Below are 18,403 nucleotides of genomic sequence, written 5' to 3' on the forward strand. Positions count from 1 at the left end.
AACAACCGCTGGCCACTGCTCAACAGAACTGGAAAGTGTTGCATGTGCGTGCACATGCACAGACACACACAGGGATTGTGTGGTCGTGATTAGAGCGTCTGCCTCACAGTTCTGAGGACCGGGGTTCAATTCCCAGCCCCGCCTGTGTGTAGTTTGCATGTTCTCCGCGTGCCTGCGTGGGTTTTCTCCAGGCACTCCGGTTTCCTCCCACATCCCAAAAACATGCATGGTAGGTTAATTGAAGACTCTAAATTGCCCGTAGGTGTGAATGTGAGTGCGTATGGTTGTTTGTTTCTATGTGCCCTGCGATTGGCTGGCAACCAGTTCAGGGTGTACCCCGCCTCCTGCCGATGATAGCTGGGATAGGCTCCAGCACTCCCGCGACCCTTGTGAGGAGTAGCGGCTCAGAGAATGGATGGATGGATGTTTCACTTATTCATTGACATAATGACTCTCTCTCTCTCTCTCTCTCTCTCTCTCTCTCTCTCTCTCTCTCTCTCTCTCACACACACACACACATACGTTCACTGTTGTTCCTTTGATGTTTTTATCTACACTGTGATAAGCATTACTTCATGATTTCCTGTCATCATATGAGCATCACAAAGGTCATAGCACCCTGAGCGGTTTTCTCTGTTCCTCCATTCCTTGCATGTCCCAAGTTTTTAACTGGCAGCTGTCTGCTCTACTTTTTTACTCAAACACATACAATGTGAATCAGTTTTTAATGCACTTAACCATTTCACTCAGCAGTGAGAAAAAAAGTCTGCAGCGTGAAGAGTTTATGACGCACGCGCGCGTGCACGCACGCACGCACGCACGCACACACACACACACACACACACACGAGGCATTCCTCTGAGGCATCAGACATCCTCGCAGAGCATTCCATGGTATTGCGTCTCCCAACACATGAAGGGTGCTTTGTTTGGGAAAAACTGTCTCTCCCTCTCTCCCTCTTGCCACTTCTCATGTAAACACACACACACAAACACGAGAAAACACCCAGATACACATGCCTTACTAATAGTTGCGTTTGGCTACATTGCAAAGTACATGAAAGTCCATTGTTGTCTTTGTGAGAGGGGATACAGAAAAGGGCATGAAGCAGGATGAATCGTGTACATGAGCATGTGTATGAAAATAACTGCATCTCACACACACGCTTGTTGCCTCGAAATCTCACTCTTTTGGAAAACCACCTGCCGTTTTGATCATCTGTCTTCTCTCAGCCATCTGATAAGCCTGCAGCACCGATCATGTCTCTATTCTTCTTTTGCCTTCTCTCCCTGCCTTGTCATTTTCTTTATCTGTGGCCCACTCTTCAAGGGGTATAGACGTGTGCTGTCAGGAGAAAATATGTCAGAGAAATGCACACACATGATTTAGGAAGCTTGTGTTTGATTCAGCTTTAATCTGTCCTTCCCCCTCCACCCTCATCTGCTGCCAGTTGGAGAGCATCTCTTCAATCTTTAATTGCAAGTAGTGATATATGATCTGTAAAACTAAGACAGCTAGCTGTAGACAGTAGCGTGCAAAGAAGGGGTAAGGGGAAGAGGGTGCTGTGGCGCTGGGTATCAAACTTGGAGGGGGGGGGGGGTCCAAACTTGTTTGGGTGGGCATGAAAGTATTTCCATTTTCAGTACGATTTTGTTGACCATGTAGTTTGATACTAATACCAGTCCATGTAGTGTATAGACAAAATTATGTGTGACTCGTCCATCCATCCATCCATTTTCTACCGCTCATCCGAGGTCGGGTCGTGGGGGCAGTAGCTTTAGCAGGGACGCCCAGACTTCCCTCTCGCCAGCCACTTCATCCAGCTCTTCCGGGGGGATCCCGAGGCGTTCCCAGGCCAGCCGAATGATGTAGTCTCTCCAGCGTGTCCTGGGTTGTCCCCGGGGTTTCCTCCCAGTGGAACATGCCCTGAACACCTCACCAGGGAGGCGTCCGGGAGGCATCCGAATCAGATGCCCCAGCCACCTCGATGTGGAGGAGCAGCGGCTCTACTCTGAGATCCTCCCGGATGACTGACCTTCTCACCCTATCTATCTCTAAGGGAGAGCACGGACACCCTGCGGAGGAAACTCATTTCGGCCGCTTGTGTCCGCAATCTTGTTCTTTCGGTCACGACCCACAGCTCGTGACCATAAGTGAGGGTAGGAACCAGGTGGTGATCAGTTGACAGCTCCGCCCCTCTCTTCACCCGAGTGCCCAAGACATGCGGCCGTAAGTCCAATGACACGACCCCAAAGTCGATCATCGAACTGGGACCTGGGATGTCCTGGTGCCAAGTGCACGTGTGGACACCCTTATGCTTGAACATGGTATTCGTAATGGACAAGCCGTGAAGAGCGCAGGAATCCAATAACAGAACACCGCTCGGGTTCTGATTGGGGGGGCCGTTCCTCCCAATCACACCCCTTCCAGGTCTCACTGTCATTGCCCACATGAGCATTGAAGTCCCCCAGCAGAACGATGGAGTCCCCAGTGGGAGTGCTCTCCAGCACCCCCTCCAAGGACTCCAAAAAGGGTGGGTACTCTGAACTGCTGTTTGGTGGTGGACTATATCTAGTCGGAACTTCTCGACCTCACACACCAGCTCGGGCTCCTTCCCTGCCAGAGAGGTGACATTCCATGTCCCTAGAGCCAGCTTCTGTAGCCGGGAATCAGATCGCCAAGGTCCCAGCCTTCGGCCACCGCCCTGCTTGCACTGCACCCGACCCCTATGGCCCCTCCCACAGGTGGTGAGCCCATGGGAAGGGGGACCCACATTACCCTTTCGGGCTGTGCCTGGCCCATAAGTGCAGGCCACCAGGCGCTCGCCTTCGAGCCCCACCTCCAGGCCTGGCTCCAGAGGGGGGGCCCCGGTGACCCGCGTTCGGGCAAGGGAAACCTGAGTCCATTTTTTGTCGTCATCATAAGGGCTCTTGGAGCCGTGGTTTGTCTGGTCCCTCAGCCTAGGACCTGTTTGTCATGACCCTGCCACGGGCATAAAGCCCCAGACAACTTAGCTCCTAGGATCATTGGGACACACATACCCCTCCACCATGATAAGGTGACGGCTCAAGGAGGGGTGTGTGACTCGTATCTGATGTCATTGTGGTTTGTCATGATTTGAATGGCAATATGTGTGGATATTTGTGTGCAGCATCCCACCAGCCATGCAGGTCTGTTGAGTTCATGTGCAGCAGCGGGATGTGCATCAATGCAGGCTGGAGGTGTGACGGCGAGTTTGACTGTGACGATCAGTCCGATGAGATTAATTGCAGTGAGTAACCACTTTTGTCAGTTTTATTAAACATGCATGCTTTTGCTTTGGGCTGGGTTGTGTATTTGCAGTATTTCTGTGGTTTCTAGTGATGCTTACCTGTTATTTGAATTATTCTGCAGCCACATCCATGTGTACAGCTGACCAATTTCGGTGTGGAACTGGACGCTGCGTCCGGTTGTCATGGAGATGCGATGGTGAAGATGACTGTTCAGACCGCAGTGACGAAGAGGGTTGTGAGAAAACTGGTGAGTCTTTGTTTTGTCTTTTCAGAAGCTAAATATAGTACAAATTTAAGTTGTAGTCATGGCAACAGTGGAGCTCTCAACAAAATCAAATCTTGTTTTCAAGTGAGCCTGAGTGTCACTTTTTAAACATTTGGTTTATAATCTCACTATTAGTTGAAGGAAACACTTGACAGACATGCACAAATAAAATAAACTATTCTGTACCTTGGACTAGAAATGATCATGCTCATCTTAGGAAGATAGATGGACAATTTTATTCTGTTTGTTTTTACTGCACTGACATTCAGAACTAGGACACCAAATCAATGTTTTGGTTGTTTTTTTTTTTTTTTTAAATACTTTCTTTTATGATAGTGTTTATGTCAGGCATGTCTTGAGTGATGAATTATCACTCAACTGTAGCTTCTCCTTCTTGTAGGTGATTAGCTGCTTGTGCTATAGCCTGTCTCTCCCTGCACTCACTGTGCCATTTCAGCCCACAGAGCACTACCTGTTTTGTAGCACACTCACAGGTTGTGACTTGCTAGTGAAGATCGCAGGGCATTTAACAGCTTTCAAGACCAATATTGTTTTTCTTCCAGGGAGCAATTTAGGAGGAAAAAAACAAAACTAAAACGTGATTTTTGTACTTTTGCTAATGTCTGACTTTAGTCTGCACAAACATATACTGTTTTTGGACTGTGAGAGACAGCAGGAGTACCACAGGAAAACCCACACAAGCAGGGAGTTAATTTAAAGAACATTGTTAATATGAGGCAACAGTCACGCACTCATTCACTATGTAGTCCCTGATGTAGTACCTGTAGTATCTATCAATCAATCTGCATTTAATTAAATATACCAATTCATTATGTCTCTGAGTCTTTATGTATACTTTAATAGATCTAAATCTGTTAGCCACTAATGGTGATTCTATGTAGTAATTAACTCGGCGTTGAGTTTAATTTGGGAGACAATTTGTGGAAAAGTTGAAGTACGGTTCACTGTAAAGTAACAGTAATATACTGGCAGCTGTGTTGCAAGCTTTTTGCTGTTTTTTTTTACAGCTCCGCTAATGTTTTCAACTTTACAGTATGTTACTATAATGGCTGAATTCATTGAATTACAGTATATTACTGTATTTTCTTTCTTTACAGTTGAATACTGGGAGCAATGTTGCCAGCATTTTACTGTGATTTCACACTTCACTATAGATTTGTACTTGGCAGTATCTTATGGTTTTCTCTAATTGTATTACTCTAATTAATTTCTGGGGCACTGTGACCGACTGGTTAGCACATCTGCCTCACAGTTCTGTGGACCCAGGTTCAAATCTGGCCCCCCTGTGTGGAGTTTGCATGTCCTCACCGTGCCTGTGTGGGTTTTCTCCAGGTACTCCGGTTTCCTCCCACATTCTAAAAACATGCGTGGTAGGTTAATTGAAGACTCTAAATTCTCTGTAGGTGTGAATGTGATTGAGAATGGTTGGTTTGTCTATTTGTGCCCTGTGATTGGCTGGCAACCAGTTTGGGGTGTACCCTGCCTCCCGCCCGAAGTCAGCTGAGCTAGGCGCCAGCACACCTGCGACCCTAGTGAGGATAAGTGGTTCAGAAAATGGATGGATAGTGTAATTCATTATTGTTAAAATATGCCTATTTTGTAAAACAAAAAGTGCTGTCATGCTGTATGAATTCAAAGAATACATACATTACATTACATACATGCATGTATTTATATATTTATTTATTAAAAAAGACAAGTCTTTCTAATGTCTTGGCATTCAGGCAATTGCATTTTTCGTCATGTTCATGCAAGATCTCCAGCTTTAGAGAATATCCGCCCACGTGCTTTTTATGGTCCTTTTATTCATCGTATGCTATGGTAATGTAATGTTTAACTCACTATACGACATTGTTCAGTTTGTATATGTGTTTGCTTCTATTTTGCTTTGTTTTACTCTGCTGTCTGCAGCCACCTTGGCATTTCAAATACCTTACCTGGGTAAGGTTCAATGCATAAATTAAAAAAATACATCTTGAACAGCTCTTTGTCAGTTTTTAAATACAGCAGTGTGGAGTATTTGTTATCTGTAGACTTTACATTGCAAATAGTGTGAACAGACGGTTTTATTTTTATTTTTATTATTCCCCCGCGACTGACTGGCTTGGCCCATGAGAGCGTCCCCACCGGCCAGCCTCACGCCAGTGTTCGTCCCCTCTGGCCCGGCCGACGGAGACGCACAAGCCCGCTTAGGCTTGGAGCTCTGTTCCTTAGTGGGACCGAGTCTGTCAGCGGTTGACCGGGGTGCCAGCGAATCTCGCTACTGAGCCCGTGGCCTCGGCAGACCTCCCGGCGGCGAACTTCGCCACCTAGTCCGACGCTGGGGCTCGTCGCCTGGCCGAATGTATTTTAATCCTCTTATTTAGAGCCTTGCGTAACGTGACATAATGGCGGCTCTGTGAATGAAAAAGTAAACTCCTACAGAGGTCTGTCAACCAATCAACGTTCATCAGCACAGCCCGTCCCCTCAAAGACTTACCTGGTAGCTCTGGGAAGACCCTACCTGCTAGGAGGAACAAAATAATCCAGGGGGAACCTTACGTACCCGGGTAGTTTTGTCGTTTGGGACACGGGGAACTCAAGCTACCAGAGTAGCTAGGGAAGTTCCTGCAAAGTTCCCCTGTTGTACGTAGCTCTGTAAACCACATGTGGTCACTACTTACAGAGTCCAGGGGCATGGGACTGTTTACTCAGACTTAGTGATAGTAAAATAAAAGTATGCAAGTAATGAAACAGTACCCGACAAATAAAACATATTGTCACTTGTCTGATTTCACCACAATGGAGTGGATTCGGATGGATGACGACTTCGCATGTGAGATGTGACCTAGACTCCCAGCCTGCATGTGTCCATGAAATAACGGTAGTGTACAGTATTTACATGCTGTCTCCCCTGTTGATTCTCCAACCCAGAATGCAATACTATTTATGGTATATTACTGTATTTAATGAAAAAATGTAAGATACCACAAATGTATCCCAGAATGCATCATTTTTAGTGTATAATACGGTTTTAATGGAAAACAGTATGTTACTGTTAGAATTTGACTGTATTTTTTACAGCAATTTTTTACAGTGTAGTTAATTTATGCACTAATCTAAGCCAATGCAAGCCTTTATTTTTCAAAGTGTTCTTCTTGAGGATACTGAGGATAATTATCAGTGAGGCTGGGGATGTTTGGAAAAAGTGAATCATGCAGGAGAATGTCCAGTCTTTAAGTTTAACCTTGTTTGCCAGATAACATTTATTCTTCCCCCACTGCTTCCTGCAAATTGAAGAATAAGAGACCGCAACAAGCACAGAGACAAAATGTCTCATCCCACTAGAAACATATATAACAACTGAGAAGTCTCGCTGTATTCAGTTACTCGTTATGTCAATACAAAACTAAATGGGGTGACTGTTGGTGTCCCCGCAGAGACATCACCTTGTGCTCCAGACCAGTTCCGATGTAGGAATGGACGCTGCATTGGTCAGAGGAAGGTGTGCAATGAGGTTAACGATTGTGAAGACGGGACTGATGAACTTCCCCACCATGAATGCCGTGAGTTGACATTTGTCACAGGCAGAAACGTTTTACACTATTATTAGCTTAATTCTATAAACAATCATCTATCTCTATCTCTCGCTCGCTCTGTCATGTGAATCTTTAACTACTCTTGACAACCTTGGAATAATACTTAATACTTAATAATTATTTTTGGGCATTTTGGTAGGCTGAAACTCGGAAAATGGGGGAAGGCCTGTCAGTATTAACAGTGTAAAAGATTTATCTGTGTAAATACTTTTTTGTGAAAGTTCAACTGAGGGTTTGACAGAACATTTAAGAAAATCAACAAGAGCCATGTTTGCCTAAATGAGTATCAGTCAGGAGGACTCCATGTTATATGAATTAATAAGTTCAACAATGGTATCATAGCATGAGTACAAAGAAGTACCATCCTCAACAACTGGGGATAGCAAAAAAGAACACAAATACTCATGCCCCAACATATGGCTGTTGGGATGTTTGTATACACTGAGCATACTGAATCAGTCTCAAGTGTTTGTGATCCTTTACTGTTTCAATCTAGGTCCACGCTCCAGTGATGGCAACTGCAACCAGAATAACGGCGGTTGCTCCCAGAAGTGTCAGATGGTCCGAGGACTGGTCCAGTGCACCTGTCACACTGGATACCGACTGATGGATGACGGCAGATCATGCCAGGGTATTTGTGTGTGTGTGCGTGTGTGCGTGCGTTTGCGTGCGTGCATGTGTGTATGCATGTGACATCTATCACACACCAATGATTGGTCAGTTGTTTAGTTACATTGTGTATCATTACACATTCCTGAAACCTGAGAGATTAGGTGTTAGGTTAGAGATTAGGTGAGATTAGGTTTAACTATGAGATAAAAATAACTTATGACAAATAACATATGTAACTCAAACTGATAGTCACATCCATAGTTACAGTGAGCTCGATTGAAATGACAAATACATTTAATTTTACAACTACTGACCTCAACTACTGAAATACAGTGGTATATATTTTTTATTTAGTCCTATAAATTAAGAACAAATCTACTTTTAGACCAAAATTTGATACACTGTCTCCACCGTGTTTTAGCGTGCGCAAAGCATTCTGGGAATGATGACGTAGAATGGCTGTTGTAAAATTGTTACGTTGCTGCTCTCTGCGGACCTAAGCTAGCACTTGCGAACAACTTTTATCGTCAGCGAAAAGAGTTAAAAATGCCATACTGTGTCACTTTTGGATGCAATTTCCAATCATGACGGAATGCAAAAAAGGAGGTGAGCATTCATAGCTTTCCCAAAGAGAGAAAGTTGAGGAAATGCGGTCAGAAGAGTTGAGCTGCCGAAAGATCTGCGGCTGTGTTCTCATCATTTCAGACCAGATTCTTTCTTTTTATTCTTTCTTCACAAGGAGCCTAAACGGCCGCGTGTGACAAGCGAAAACCGAGCAAAAAAACGCAAAACACAGGAGGCGCTGGCCACGTACCTTGATCAGCCCACTTTAGCAGTAGCTACAAATACACCACTGAAAATTACTGAAAAAACTCGAGTTTCTTCACACCCGTCATCTTCATCCTCATTGCTTGTTTCTTCCTCTCTCTCCTCATTTCCCTGATCACACTCTGAAATGGCTGACCAGTCTTCATCGCTGCCAGGGGCTCCTACTGTGGCTACTGCTAAATTACGATTTGTAAAAATATATAAACCTGGAAATGATTATGAAAAGTTGTATCTTATTGTTATGCTACTTAAGTCGAAAGAGATCATATATACCAAACATGTCATTGCAATCGGAATTCACTTTAATGATTTTTAAAAAGAGAGAAAAAAAAAGCCTAGGAACAAAATGGAAAATGAGAAGTAAATAACAAGTTTGGTTCCTCATTCATGCTTTCTTCCTGTAAAATAGCTCTTTCTCACTCTTTTTCACAAGGTGTTTGGTCATAAGATGTGAATTGGGCTCCTGAAATATACTCACTGGACATCCACAAGATGTATATCTTGCAAAATATAATAAGACGTATATCTGCAAAATATAATAAGACCAAATACAAACCCGAATTCCAATGAAGTTGGTAAATTGTGTAAAATGTAAATAAAAACAAATTACAATGATTTCCAAATATTTTTCAACGTATATTCATTCAATTGTACACACTACAAAGACCCGAAATGTAATTTTCACAATGGTGAACGTTTTTATATTCTCTCATTTTGAATTTGATGCCTGCAACACGTTACAAAAAGCTGGGACAGGGGCAACTAAAGACTGGGAGAGTTGAGGAATTCTCCAAAAACACCAGGTGAACAGGTTAATTGGAAACAGATGAGAAACTTCCCCAAAAGGCTCAGTTGTTCACAAGCAAGGATGGAGTGACATTCACGACTTTGTGAACAATTGCGTGAGCAAATAATTCAACAGTACAAGGACGTTTCTCAATGTACAACTGCAAGGAATTTAGGGATTTCATCATCTACGGTCTGTAATCGCATCAAAAGATTCAGAGAGTCTGGAAAAATCTCTGCACATGTAAGCCACAAGGCTGAAAACCAATTTTGATTGCCCGTTACCTTCGATCCCTCAGGCCGTACTGCATTAAAAACCGGCATCATTGTGTAAAGGATATTGCCACGTGGGCTCAGGAAACACTTAAGAAAACCATTGTTGGTTAACACAGTTCGCCGGGGCAGCAGTGCCCAGCAGTCCTGTCCTCGCCCCATCCTCACGGGCCACTCCAGATTTTAATGCACCACACCACTCTGGGGCACCTATATACGGGGTAGGGCCAAAGACTGCCAGTCAGGGACCTGGCAGTCATAGTAACTGGGGGTGCTCCCGGGGGGTACATACAGGTTTTGGAGAAACATATGCTGCCATCCAAGCAACGTCTTTTTCATGGACGCCCCTGCTTATTTCAGCAAGACAACGGCAAGCCACATTCTGCATGTTACAACAGCGTGGCTTCGTAGTAACCTTCCGGTGATGGTTGGACTCCGCCAAGGCTGCCCTTTGTCACCGATTCTGTTCATACCTTTTATGGACAGAATTTCAAGGCGCAGCCGAAGCGTAGAGGGGGTCCGGTTTGGTGGACCGGTATTGCATCTCTGCATTTTGCAGATGATGTGGTTCTGTTGGCTTCATCAAGCCGTGACCTCCAACTCTCACTGGAGTAATTCGCAGCTGAGTGTGAAGCGGCTGGGATGAGAAGTTCCTCAGTCGGAACAGGGTTTCGTGCCCTCTCCAGGTCGGGGATGAGATACTGCTCCAAGTGGAGGAGTTCAAGTATCTTGGGGTCTTGTTCACGAGTGAGGGAAGAATGGAACGGGAGATCGACAGGCGGATCGGTGCAGCATCTGCAGTGATGCGGACTTTGTCTCGATCCGTTGTGGTAAAGAAGGAGCTCAGCCGAAAGGCGAAGCTCTCGATTTACTAGTTGATCTACCTTCCTACCCTCACCTATGGTCACGAGCTGTGGGTCGTGACCGAAAGAACAACATCCTGGATACAAGCGGCCGAAATGAGTTTCCTCCGCAGGGTGTCCCTTAGAGATAGGGTGAGAAGCTCGGTCATCCGGGAGGATCTCGGAGTAGAGCCGCTGCTCCTCCACATCGAGAGGAGCCAGATGAGGTGGCTGGGGCATCTGATTCGGATTCCTCCCGGACGCCTCCCAGGTGAGGTGTTCCGGGCACGTCCCACCGGGAGGAGACCCCGGGGAAGACCCAGGACACGCTGGAGAAACTACGTCCTTCGGCTGGCCTGGTAACACCTCTGGATCCCCCCGGAAGAGCTGGATTAAGTGGCTGGGCAGGGGGAAGTCTGGGCATCCCTGCTAAAGCTACTGCCCCCGTGACCCGACCTCGGATAAGGGGTAGAAAATGGATGGATGGAGAATGTAAATCACATTTAATAAAAATCTGTCTTTGACCACCTCAGCATTCTTTAGCATGACCCTTGAATGGTTTTTGAACCCTCGAGAAGCTTTAACATGACGTCTCACTGTCCCATCCCCCTTTTTCTTTCGCCTCTGTGGTGTGTTCCAGATGTGGACGAGTGTGCTGAAGAAGGCTACTGCAGTCAGGGCTGCACCAACTTAGAGGGGGGCTTCCAGTGCTGGTGTGTTCATGGCTATGAGCTGCGGCCCGACAAGCGCAGCTGCAAGGCGCTGGGTAAAGATCCAGTGTACTGTCTTTCAACTTTGACATGATACTGCAGAGAATTGACAAGGTTTGACCACAAGTTAAAAACCTGGTTGCATATTGGTTATATTTTACTAACTGTATCCATTTGCTGGCTCCTAAGTCCCTGGATGTATTCTGAAGTCTGGACTAGATTTAGATGTTGTGAGGGTTGAGTGCTGGTACATCAGCCCATCAATCTGTTGCAAAATCCAAGTTAAACCCAAATCCTGACTGACTGTCAGATGCAATGAAACTTCCACCTAAGTGGAAAAAAATGTTCAATGTTTCTTTCCATTTTTACTTTCCAAAATCATTCCATTCCCATCCATCTTTCTGTCCTAATTTTTGTGTTTTTGATTTTGACAGGTCCAGAGCCGGTTCTTTTGTTTGCCAATAGAATTGATATCCGTCAGGTTCTGCCACACCGCTCTGAGTACACACTGCTGCTCAACAACCTTGAGAACGCCATCGCTCTTGACTTCCATCACAGCCAAGAGCTGGTTTTCTGGTCAGATGTGACGTTGGACCGTATCATGAAGGCCAACCTCAATGGGTCCAATGTGGAAGAGGTTGTCTCCACTGGCCTGGAGAGCCCAGGTGGGCACAGTCACCAATAAGATGCTGCCGCAGATACATGAGTCAACATAATCATTTATCAAATATGTTCATTGTCACTTTATGAGAACCCACTGTTTTGCAATGGTTCCTGTCGTTCTTGTTTCAGATCTGACAACCTAAATGCAGTTATCATACTAGTTCCCTAAAAAGGTTCTTTTTTATCGACCTTTAGGAACGGATTAATCATGAAAACCAAGGTTGCATTATATATTCAAACAGAAATTTTTTCTCTCAAACAGGTGGGCTGGCCATTGATTGGATCCATGACAAATTGTACTGGACAGACTCTGGGACATCCCGCATTGAGGTGGCCAACCTGGATGGGACTCATCGCAAGGTGCTGCTGTGGCAGAACATGGAAAAGCCCCGGGCCATTGCGCTGCACCCTATAGAAGGGTAGGAGCTCAAACACACAGACACTGATTCATAGCAGATGGTATTAAACGTGCACACTATCCTCTCTGGATATCTCTCTGTTGCAGTGCAGAGCAGGGATTAGTTTGGCAGCACTGCACTGCCCACAGGCAAACGTCTGTGGAGCAAAGATTTCATACAAGAAACAGTCGCTAGGACTTTTTGACTTTATGTTGCAGTGGCAGGAAGGAGCATGCCAGATGAAGCCATAAAAAAATGTCAAGCTAGAACACTCAATCAGTAGTTAGGTAGTGTTGCAGTCATCTGAACGTAATCGGCTATTACAACCCAAAGCACAGTTTTCTTTTTGTCTGTGGTGGCACAGAGAATTCTTCTCATCTTCAGTCAGAGGTTTAAACTATCTAATGTGGCTGTCCTGATTTTCTCCTCAGTAAGATCTACTGGACTGACTGGGGCAACACGCCTCGCATCGAGTATGCCAATATGGATGGCTCGAACCGACGGGTCATTGCGGACACGCACTTGTTCTGGCCAAATGGCCTTACGATCGACTATGCTGGCCACCGCATGTACTGGGTAGACGCCAAGCACCATGTCATCGAAAAAGCCGATCTGGACGGACGCAATCGTAAAGCTGTCATCAACCAAGGTAAACATCTTTTTTTTGACAAGTAAAATATTGCTCCCAAATGGTGCCCACTGGAATGATAAAAAAAAAAACAAGACTTTGATGAGCACATGCTGCATGTAACTTTCCATTTTCATGTGGACTTTTTAATTTTTCTTCTATAAAAATTTGCTTTGTATTGTAAGATCAAACTTGAGGTTGCCCTGTTCGGTCAAGTGCACTCAAATGTTTGCTATATCTCACGGTTCGATTTTATCACGATATTGATCTCACGGCAAACTAGTCATTGTGGTATTTTGGGAAAGCTCACGGTATTGGAAGAAGGTTGACAGGACAGGTGGGGTGAAGAGGTGAAAGCAGGAATACCGAAAAACCTTTTTCGTGTTCGCTGAGTCCTTCGCAATCGGCTTTAGTAGTTTCTGTGCGTTTCCCCACAGGTTTTTGTGAAAAAGACCTCATCACATTATATATTACAGTTCACTTTAATCCCTGTCCATCCAATGTTTACATTCGTATACAAGCCCTCTAAAACACTATTATTGCTGCAGCAATAATCATTCTATACTCACAAAAACAAAACTGTCCATTGAGAAATTGTCTGTTCACTAATTTAACAGAATTTGTCTCATTTATTTATCTACTAATATATATTTTTAAGTTATAACATATTCTTACTAACATTCAAAATTACTGCCTACTAACAGTGATTTATTTGCTTGAGTCCAAAAATTCTAGTGAATTCATTAAGGCAGGAACACTCTTAAAGGCAACACAGGTTTAGAAACAACCAAGTAACAATGAACAAAATAATCATGGTACTCCTACATAGATTATTTTCCTCCCCGTAGTGATATTGTAAAATGATTTATTATATATATATCACGGCACTGGGATTAGTCGCTGAGAGGAACCGAGAGCTAGTTGCAGTAGTGTCGGCGGTAGAAGTCTGGTAGGGTACTTACGTGCAAGGCCTCACCTTGGTGTATAGTTCACTGGGCTGGCAGCTGCGAGCGCTAGCGGCAGGACCTAGCGGCAGATGCTAGTTTCCGTAGTGATGCAGATTAGCAGTCTAAGGGTAAGTCTCCTGAGCAAAACGTTGAAAGTTAGCCAACTCCTTTGTGATGGAAAGTAGCCGGAATATATCAGATAAACAAGACTACCTGTATATTTCAGATAAATAAGAAAATATATATGATATGATAACAGATATCAATATGGCGGGACCTGCAAGACTGCTGTGATTCTCAGTGAGCGGTGAAAATAGTCTTTTTATATCTACATTTGTAACATTAGACATTATGTATCATATTGGAATGAACCTTTTTCACAACCCCCATGTACCGGTATACGTCTATACAATGTGACAGTTTCCCCCCCCCATTTTTTCTGTACCTATGTATAATACGCGCCTTTAATTTTTCATGAATTTTTTTTGCAAAAAAGTGCGTATTTACATGAGAAATTACTGTGTAAATAAATGTAAAACATTACACATTACATATTATATTTGAATGAACGAACACCTCTTTCACAACTCCTAGGTACAAGTATTCCTTTATACAATGTGAAAAAATGTTTACATTTTAGTATACTTGTTTATAATGCACTCTATCAATTTGACAACTTTTTGGGGGAAGAAATGCACATTATACATGAGAAATTACTGTAAATGGCGCAGAGACACTAATGTTTATGTGTGTCTCTGCAGGCAAAAATAGCTAAGGCTTAGTGGAACAAGGAACCACATAAAAATATTTTTGACCCCTTCTTTGAAATCTTAAGCATAATGTGGGCTACTGACAGGCCCATGTCAGATGATGCATTTATAATTGAAAATCAGTTTTTCTTTTTAGTGTTAAGTTTTTATCAGCCTTAAAGCGACATTAGTGACATTCAAGATTGTTCAAGTGTGTGTGAGGAGGTCTGTGAATTTGTGTCTGTCTATGTGCACATGCCATTGTCCGTGTGAGCACTCCTTAATGATGTGTGCTCTTAGGATAAAAGGCTGTAATTGGCCCTGTCCGTTCTCCAGAGCCTCTGTTTGCTCAGACAACACACAGGACAAATGAGAAGTGCATGTGTGTCTGCTCATTCCTAATGCCCAGGCTGCTGTGCCAAGGAATGTTAATGAGTATCTCCCCTACACCTATAGTTGGGTTACGTGTGTGTGTGTCTGTGTGTGTGTGTGTGTGGGGCTTGGTGTGGCTGTGTGCTTGAGCTGGATGTGTGCCAAGTTCCTGGAGCTCTACAGTGGGCGGGTGTGGCGGTTTAATCCTTTACCAGCCTACACACCTGTGGACGCGAGGGTGGGGGCGAGGAAATGATGAGGGTTCTGTGGGGGTGTGTCAACTTGATATTGGAGTACATGTGCCTGAAAATACTCACGACATCTCTTTTACAATGAGTTGACTCCTGCATGTGACACAATCTATCCTCAAGGAAGTAGACAATAGAGTGACAGAACAGTGTATCCTTGTAGAAAGGTCAGCCTGAAAGGCTAAAATATGACATTTTGTTTGCAAAAAAAATACTTATTTTTCAGTCTTATGCTTACTTCGCCTTTGACGCTTTAACTGATCATAAGCTATTGTGACACTATATTAGGTAGAGCTGCTTAATCTAATGAGACACATTACAAGAGCTGCATCAAAATATCTGCACTGATGATAATACTCTGTTTTGATTGATACTGTGAGAGAGGTAAAGTATTAACCCCAGACTTGTGAGGCAGACGTGCTAGCCACTCGATCACCATGCTGCTCTGCTGATTAAATAGAAGTTCAATAGAAAAAGGTTCAGTTTTTATTAGGCTTTACACGATCAGGATTTTTGGGGCCGATCAGCGAGTTTAACAAAACGATAACCGATCGCCAATGCGATCATAAGATGGAGGAATGTGTCTCTTTAAATGACCTGTTAATTTACTGTATATACTTGTGTACTTAATTGCGCAAAAAAATATATTTACAATAAATGTATCTTTGTTCCTCTATTTATGACAGTGAGGCATAGTGACACAGAACAAATGAATGGTCTTCTCTTAGATGGCAGGAAGTAAATACAGTAATTAATGTTTCCACTTTTTGTGACATTTTTGTTTGTTGGTGTGCCGTGAGATTTTTCAGTTGTAAAATATGTTCCTTGGCTCCATAAAGGTATGAAATCACTGCTCTAGTCAGGTAATGTATTCTAATCAGTCAGGTCAAACCAACATTACATGACAGAAATAATGGGTACTAACTTACTGGAATTAAATTACTTTATTTTTTATTAAATTACTTCACCCACACCGAAACTTTAGAGCATGATTCAACAGAACGGCGGCATGTTTTACATCTAACCGTTCGTGCTACCGCAAGCTTGCTTGACTACATAACATTTTATTGCCTGCTCGTGAGCACTATCGTATTAAAAGTACGGGAAGATACCTCAAGCAAGCCTTAAACGAACGTCCTCTCCTGTCCTGAGCAACGGTGACCACCAACACACATTTTTTCCCCATTTTGTCCTTATAATACAGTCGGCGCGAGCCACTCTTATTGTCGTCGCCACGGTAACGAGTGTATCCGGTCGCATTTGAGTTGACAAGATAAAGCCCAATGATCGTAAAAAACGGGATGCGGTGGTATCGGAATACAAGATTTTATTGCAGTAGTCTGACAGTGCAATCGTGAAAGAGCAAATTTGTCTTGTAGTTTGATCCGGGCATTACGTGTTGCCTGTTTCCATGTTGTCCCAATGACGTCATTGATCGGATCGGCAAATTATGACATTAAAGCCGATCAGCATAAAATGCTAAATATCGGCCGATACCGATCAGCCCGGTAAAATCGGTGTAAAGTCTAGTTTTTATGGACAAGCACATTTATATCATCAATGTGCTGTGGTAAAATAAAATAAAATAATTTGTTGTAACGTTGTGCACTTTGAACCACAGTCAAGTATAAATACAAATGTATTGTGTACAAATGAACTAAGACCATACACAAACATTTGCTATATAATCCTTTACGCTACAATTCAAGCAGATTTATATCCATCTGGAACCAATACTGCATTGCTTACTGTATATCAGTGATCAGTGGGGAGTGTGACAGATTCAGTTGTGGTGTGAGCAGTGAGAGGTGCCACATGGAGGTTAAAGGGGACATTACTGTGAAGGCTTGGTGCGGCACTTCATGCCCCGTCGGCTTGCAGCTGCTCTTCCAGCTGTCCCGGAAAGAACAAGAACAGAGAGGGGACAAGAAGTGTGTGTTGATGACATGGAAGAAGGTGACCATGACAAAAATAGTTCCCTCTATGGCGTTCTGTTAGGAAGAGGGTGTATTATTTGTCACCCTCATGTTAAGATAAGATCAGAAAACACACAAGACAACCACACACCTGGACCTGACCAAGTTGGGAAGATCAAAATTGAGTTTTTTTTCTTTTTCCTTTGTCGCTGCTCATACCTAAAATAAAATGTACTATCCTCACATGCCAACATATCCGAGAATTCTTATTATACACATCAAACAATTATTCAGTTTGGCATATATGTTATTAGTCTAGAGCTTAATGAGTTTAAAAAATCCATTTGTTGATCCTGTCAGGATTCTAAAATACCAGATATTGATGGAGTGCCTCAACTTTTTCTCTGACCAAGCGATATTTAGAAGCAAACACATAGCTATGAAAGTTTTGGTGGAACAAATCCATCCATTAGCTGTACTGCTTATCCTACCTCGGGTCGCGGGCGTGCTGGAGCCTATCCCAGCTATCTTCGGGTGAGAGGCGGGGTACACCCTGAACTGGTCACCAGCCAATCGCAGGGCATGTATAAACAAACAACCATTTGCACTCACATCCGAACCTACGGGCAATTTGGAGTCTTCAATTAACCTACCACGCATGTTTATGGGATGTGGGAGGAAACCAGAGTACCTGGAGAAAACCCACGCAGGCAGGGCCGGGATTTGAACCCCGGTCCTCAGAACTGTGAGGCAGATGTGCTAACCGGTCTTCCACCGTGCCGCCTGTGGAACAAATAAAGTCCTGTAATTTTAAGTGTGTTTCATTAAGTGACTGCTGCCCATGTTAAAAGTTCTCATTAAGGTGTCAGCTTTTCTGAGTATCCTGTCTTTTCGTCCTTAGGTCTGCCTCACCCATTTGCCATAACTGTGTTTGAGGACAGCCTCTATTGGACGGACTGGCACACCAAGAGCATCAACAGTGCCAATAAATTTACTGGCAAAAACCAAGAGGTTATCCGTAACAAACTGCACTTCCCCATGGATATCCACACCTTGCACCCCCAGAGGCAACCTGAAGGTCAGGACACACCTATTTTATATTGGATGCTAGATTTAGCTTTGTTCATTATTATTCCAATCATAATGAACAAGTTGCTCTGCTGTGGATCTAATGCCACGGAGTTGTCAAAATTAATCAACCTGCTCACTTTTTTTTTTATTTCTCAGCGTCTCTCAGAACCTTTTTTTCAATACCTTTTTCTTTGATATGCACAGTAATATCAATGCGTGAAATG

General features: G+C 43.7%; 1 protein-coding gene across 1 annotated transcript in view; it reads left to right on the forward strand.

Moving 5' to 3' along the window:
- lrp4 (low density lipoprotein receptor-related protein 4) overlaps window positions 1-18,403 on the forward strand; it is a 122,963-nt gene that overhangs the window by 89,939 nt on the left and 14,621 nt on the right. The window contains 9 exon segments of the mRNA XM_061670097.1: window positions 3,152-3,271; window positions 3,394-3,519; window positions 6,978-7,103; window positions 7,633-7,767; window positions 11,118-11,243; window positions 11,622-11,852; window positions 12,113-12,269; window positions 12,680-12,897; window positions 18,010-18,186. Of these exon segments, the coding sequence (XP_061526081.1) occupies window positions 3,152-3,271; window positions 3,394-3,519; window positions 6,978-7,103; window positions 7,633-7,767; window positions 11,118-11,243; window positions 11,622-11,852; window positions 12,113-12,269; window positions 12,680-12,897; window positions 18,010-18,186 (1,416 nt within the window).

Source organism: Phycodurus eques, chromosome 2 (assembly GCF_024500275.1).
Source record: "Phycodurus eques isolate BA_2022a chromosome 2, UOR_Pequ_1.1, whole genome shotgun sequence".
Lineage (NCBI taxonomy): Eukaryota > Metazoa > Chordata > Actinopteri > Syngnathiformes > Syngnathidae > Phycodurus > Phycodurus eques.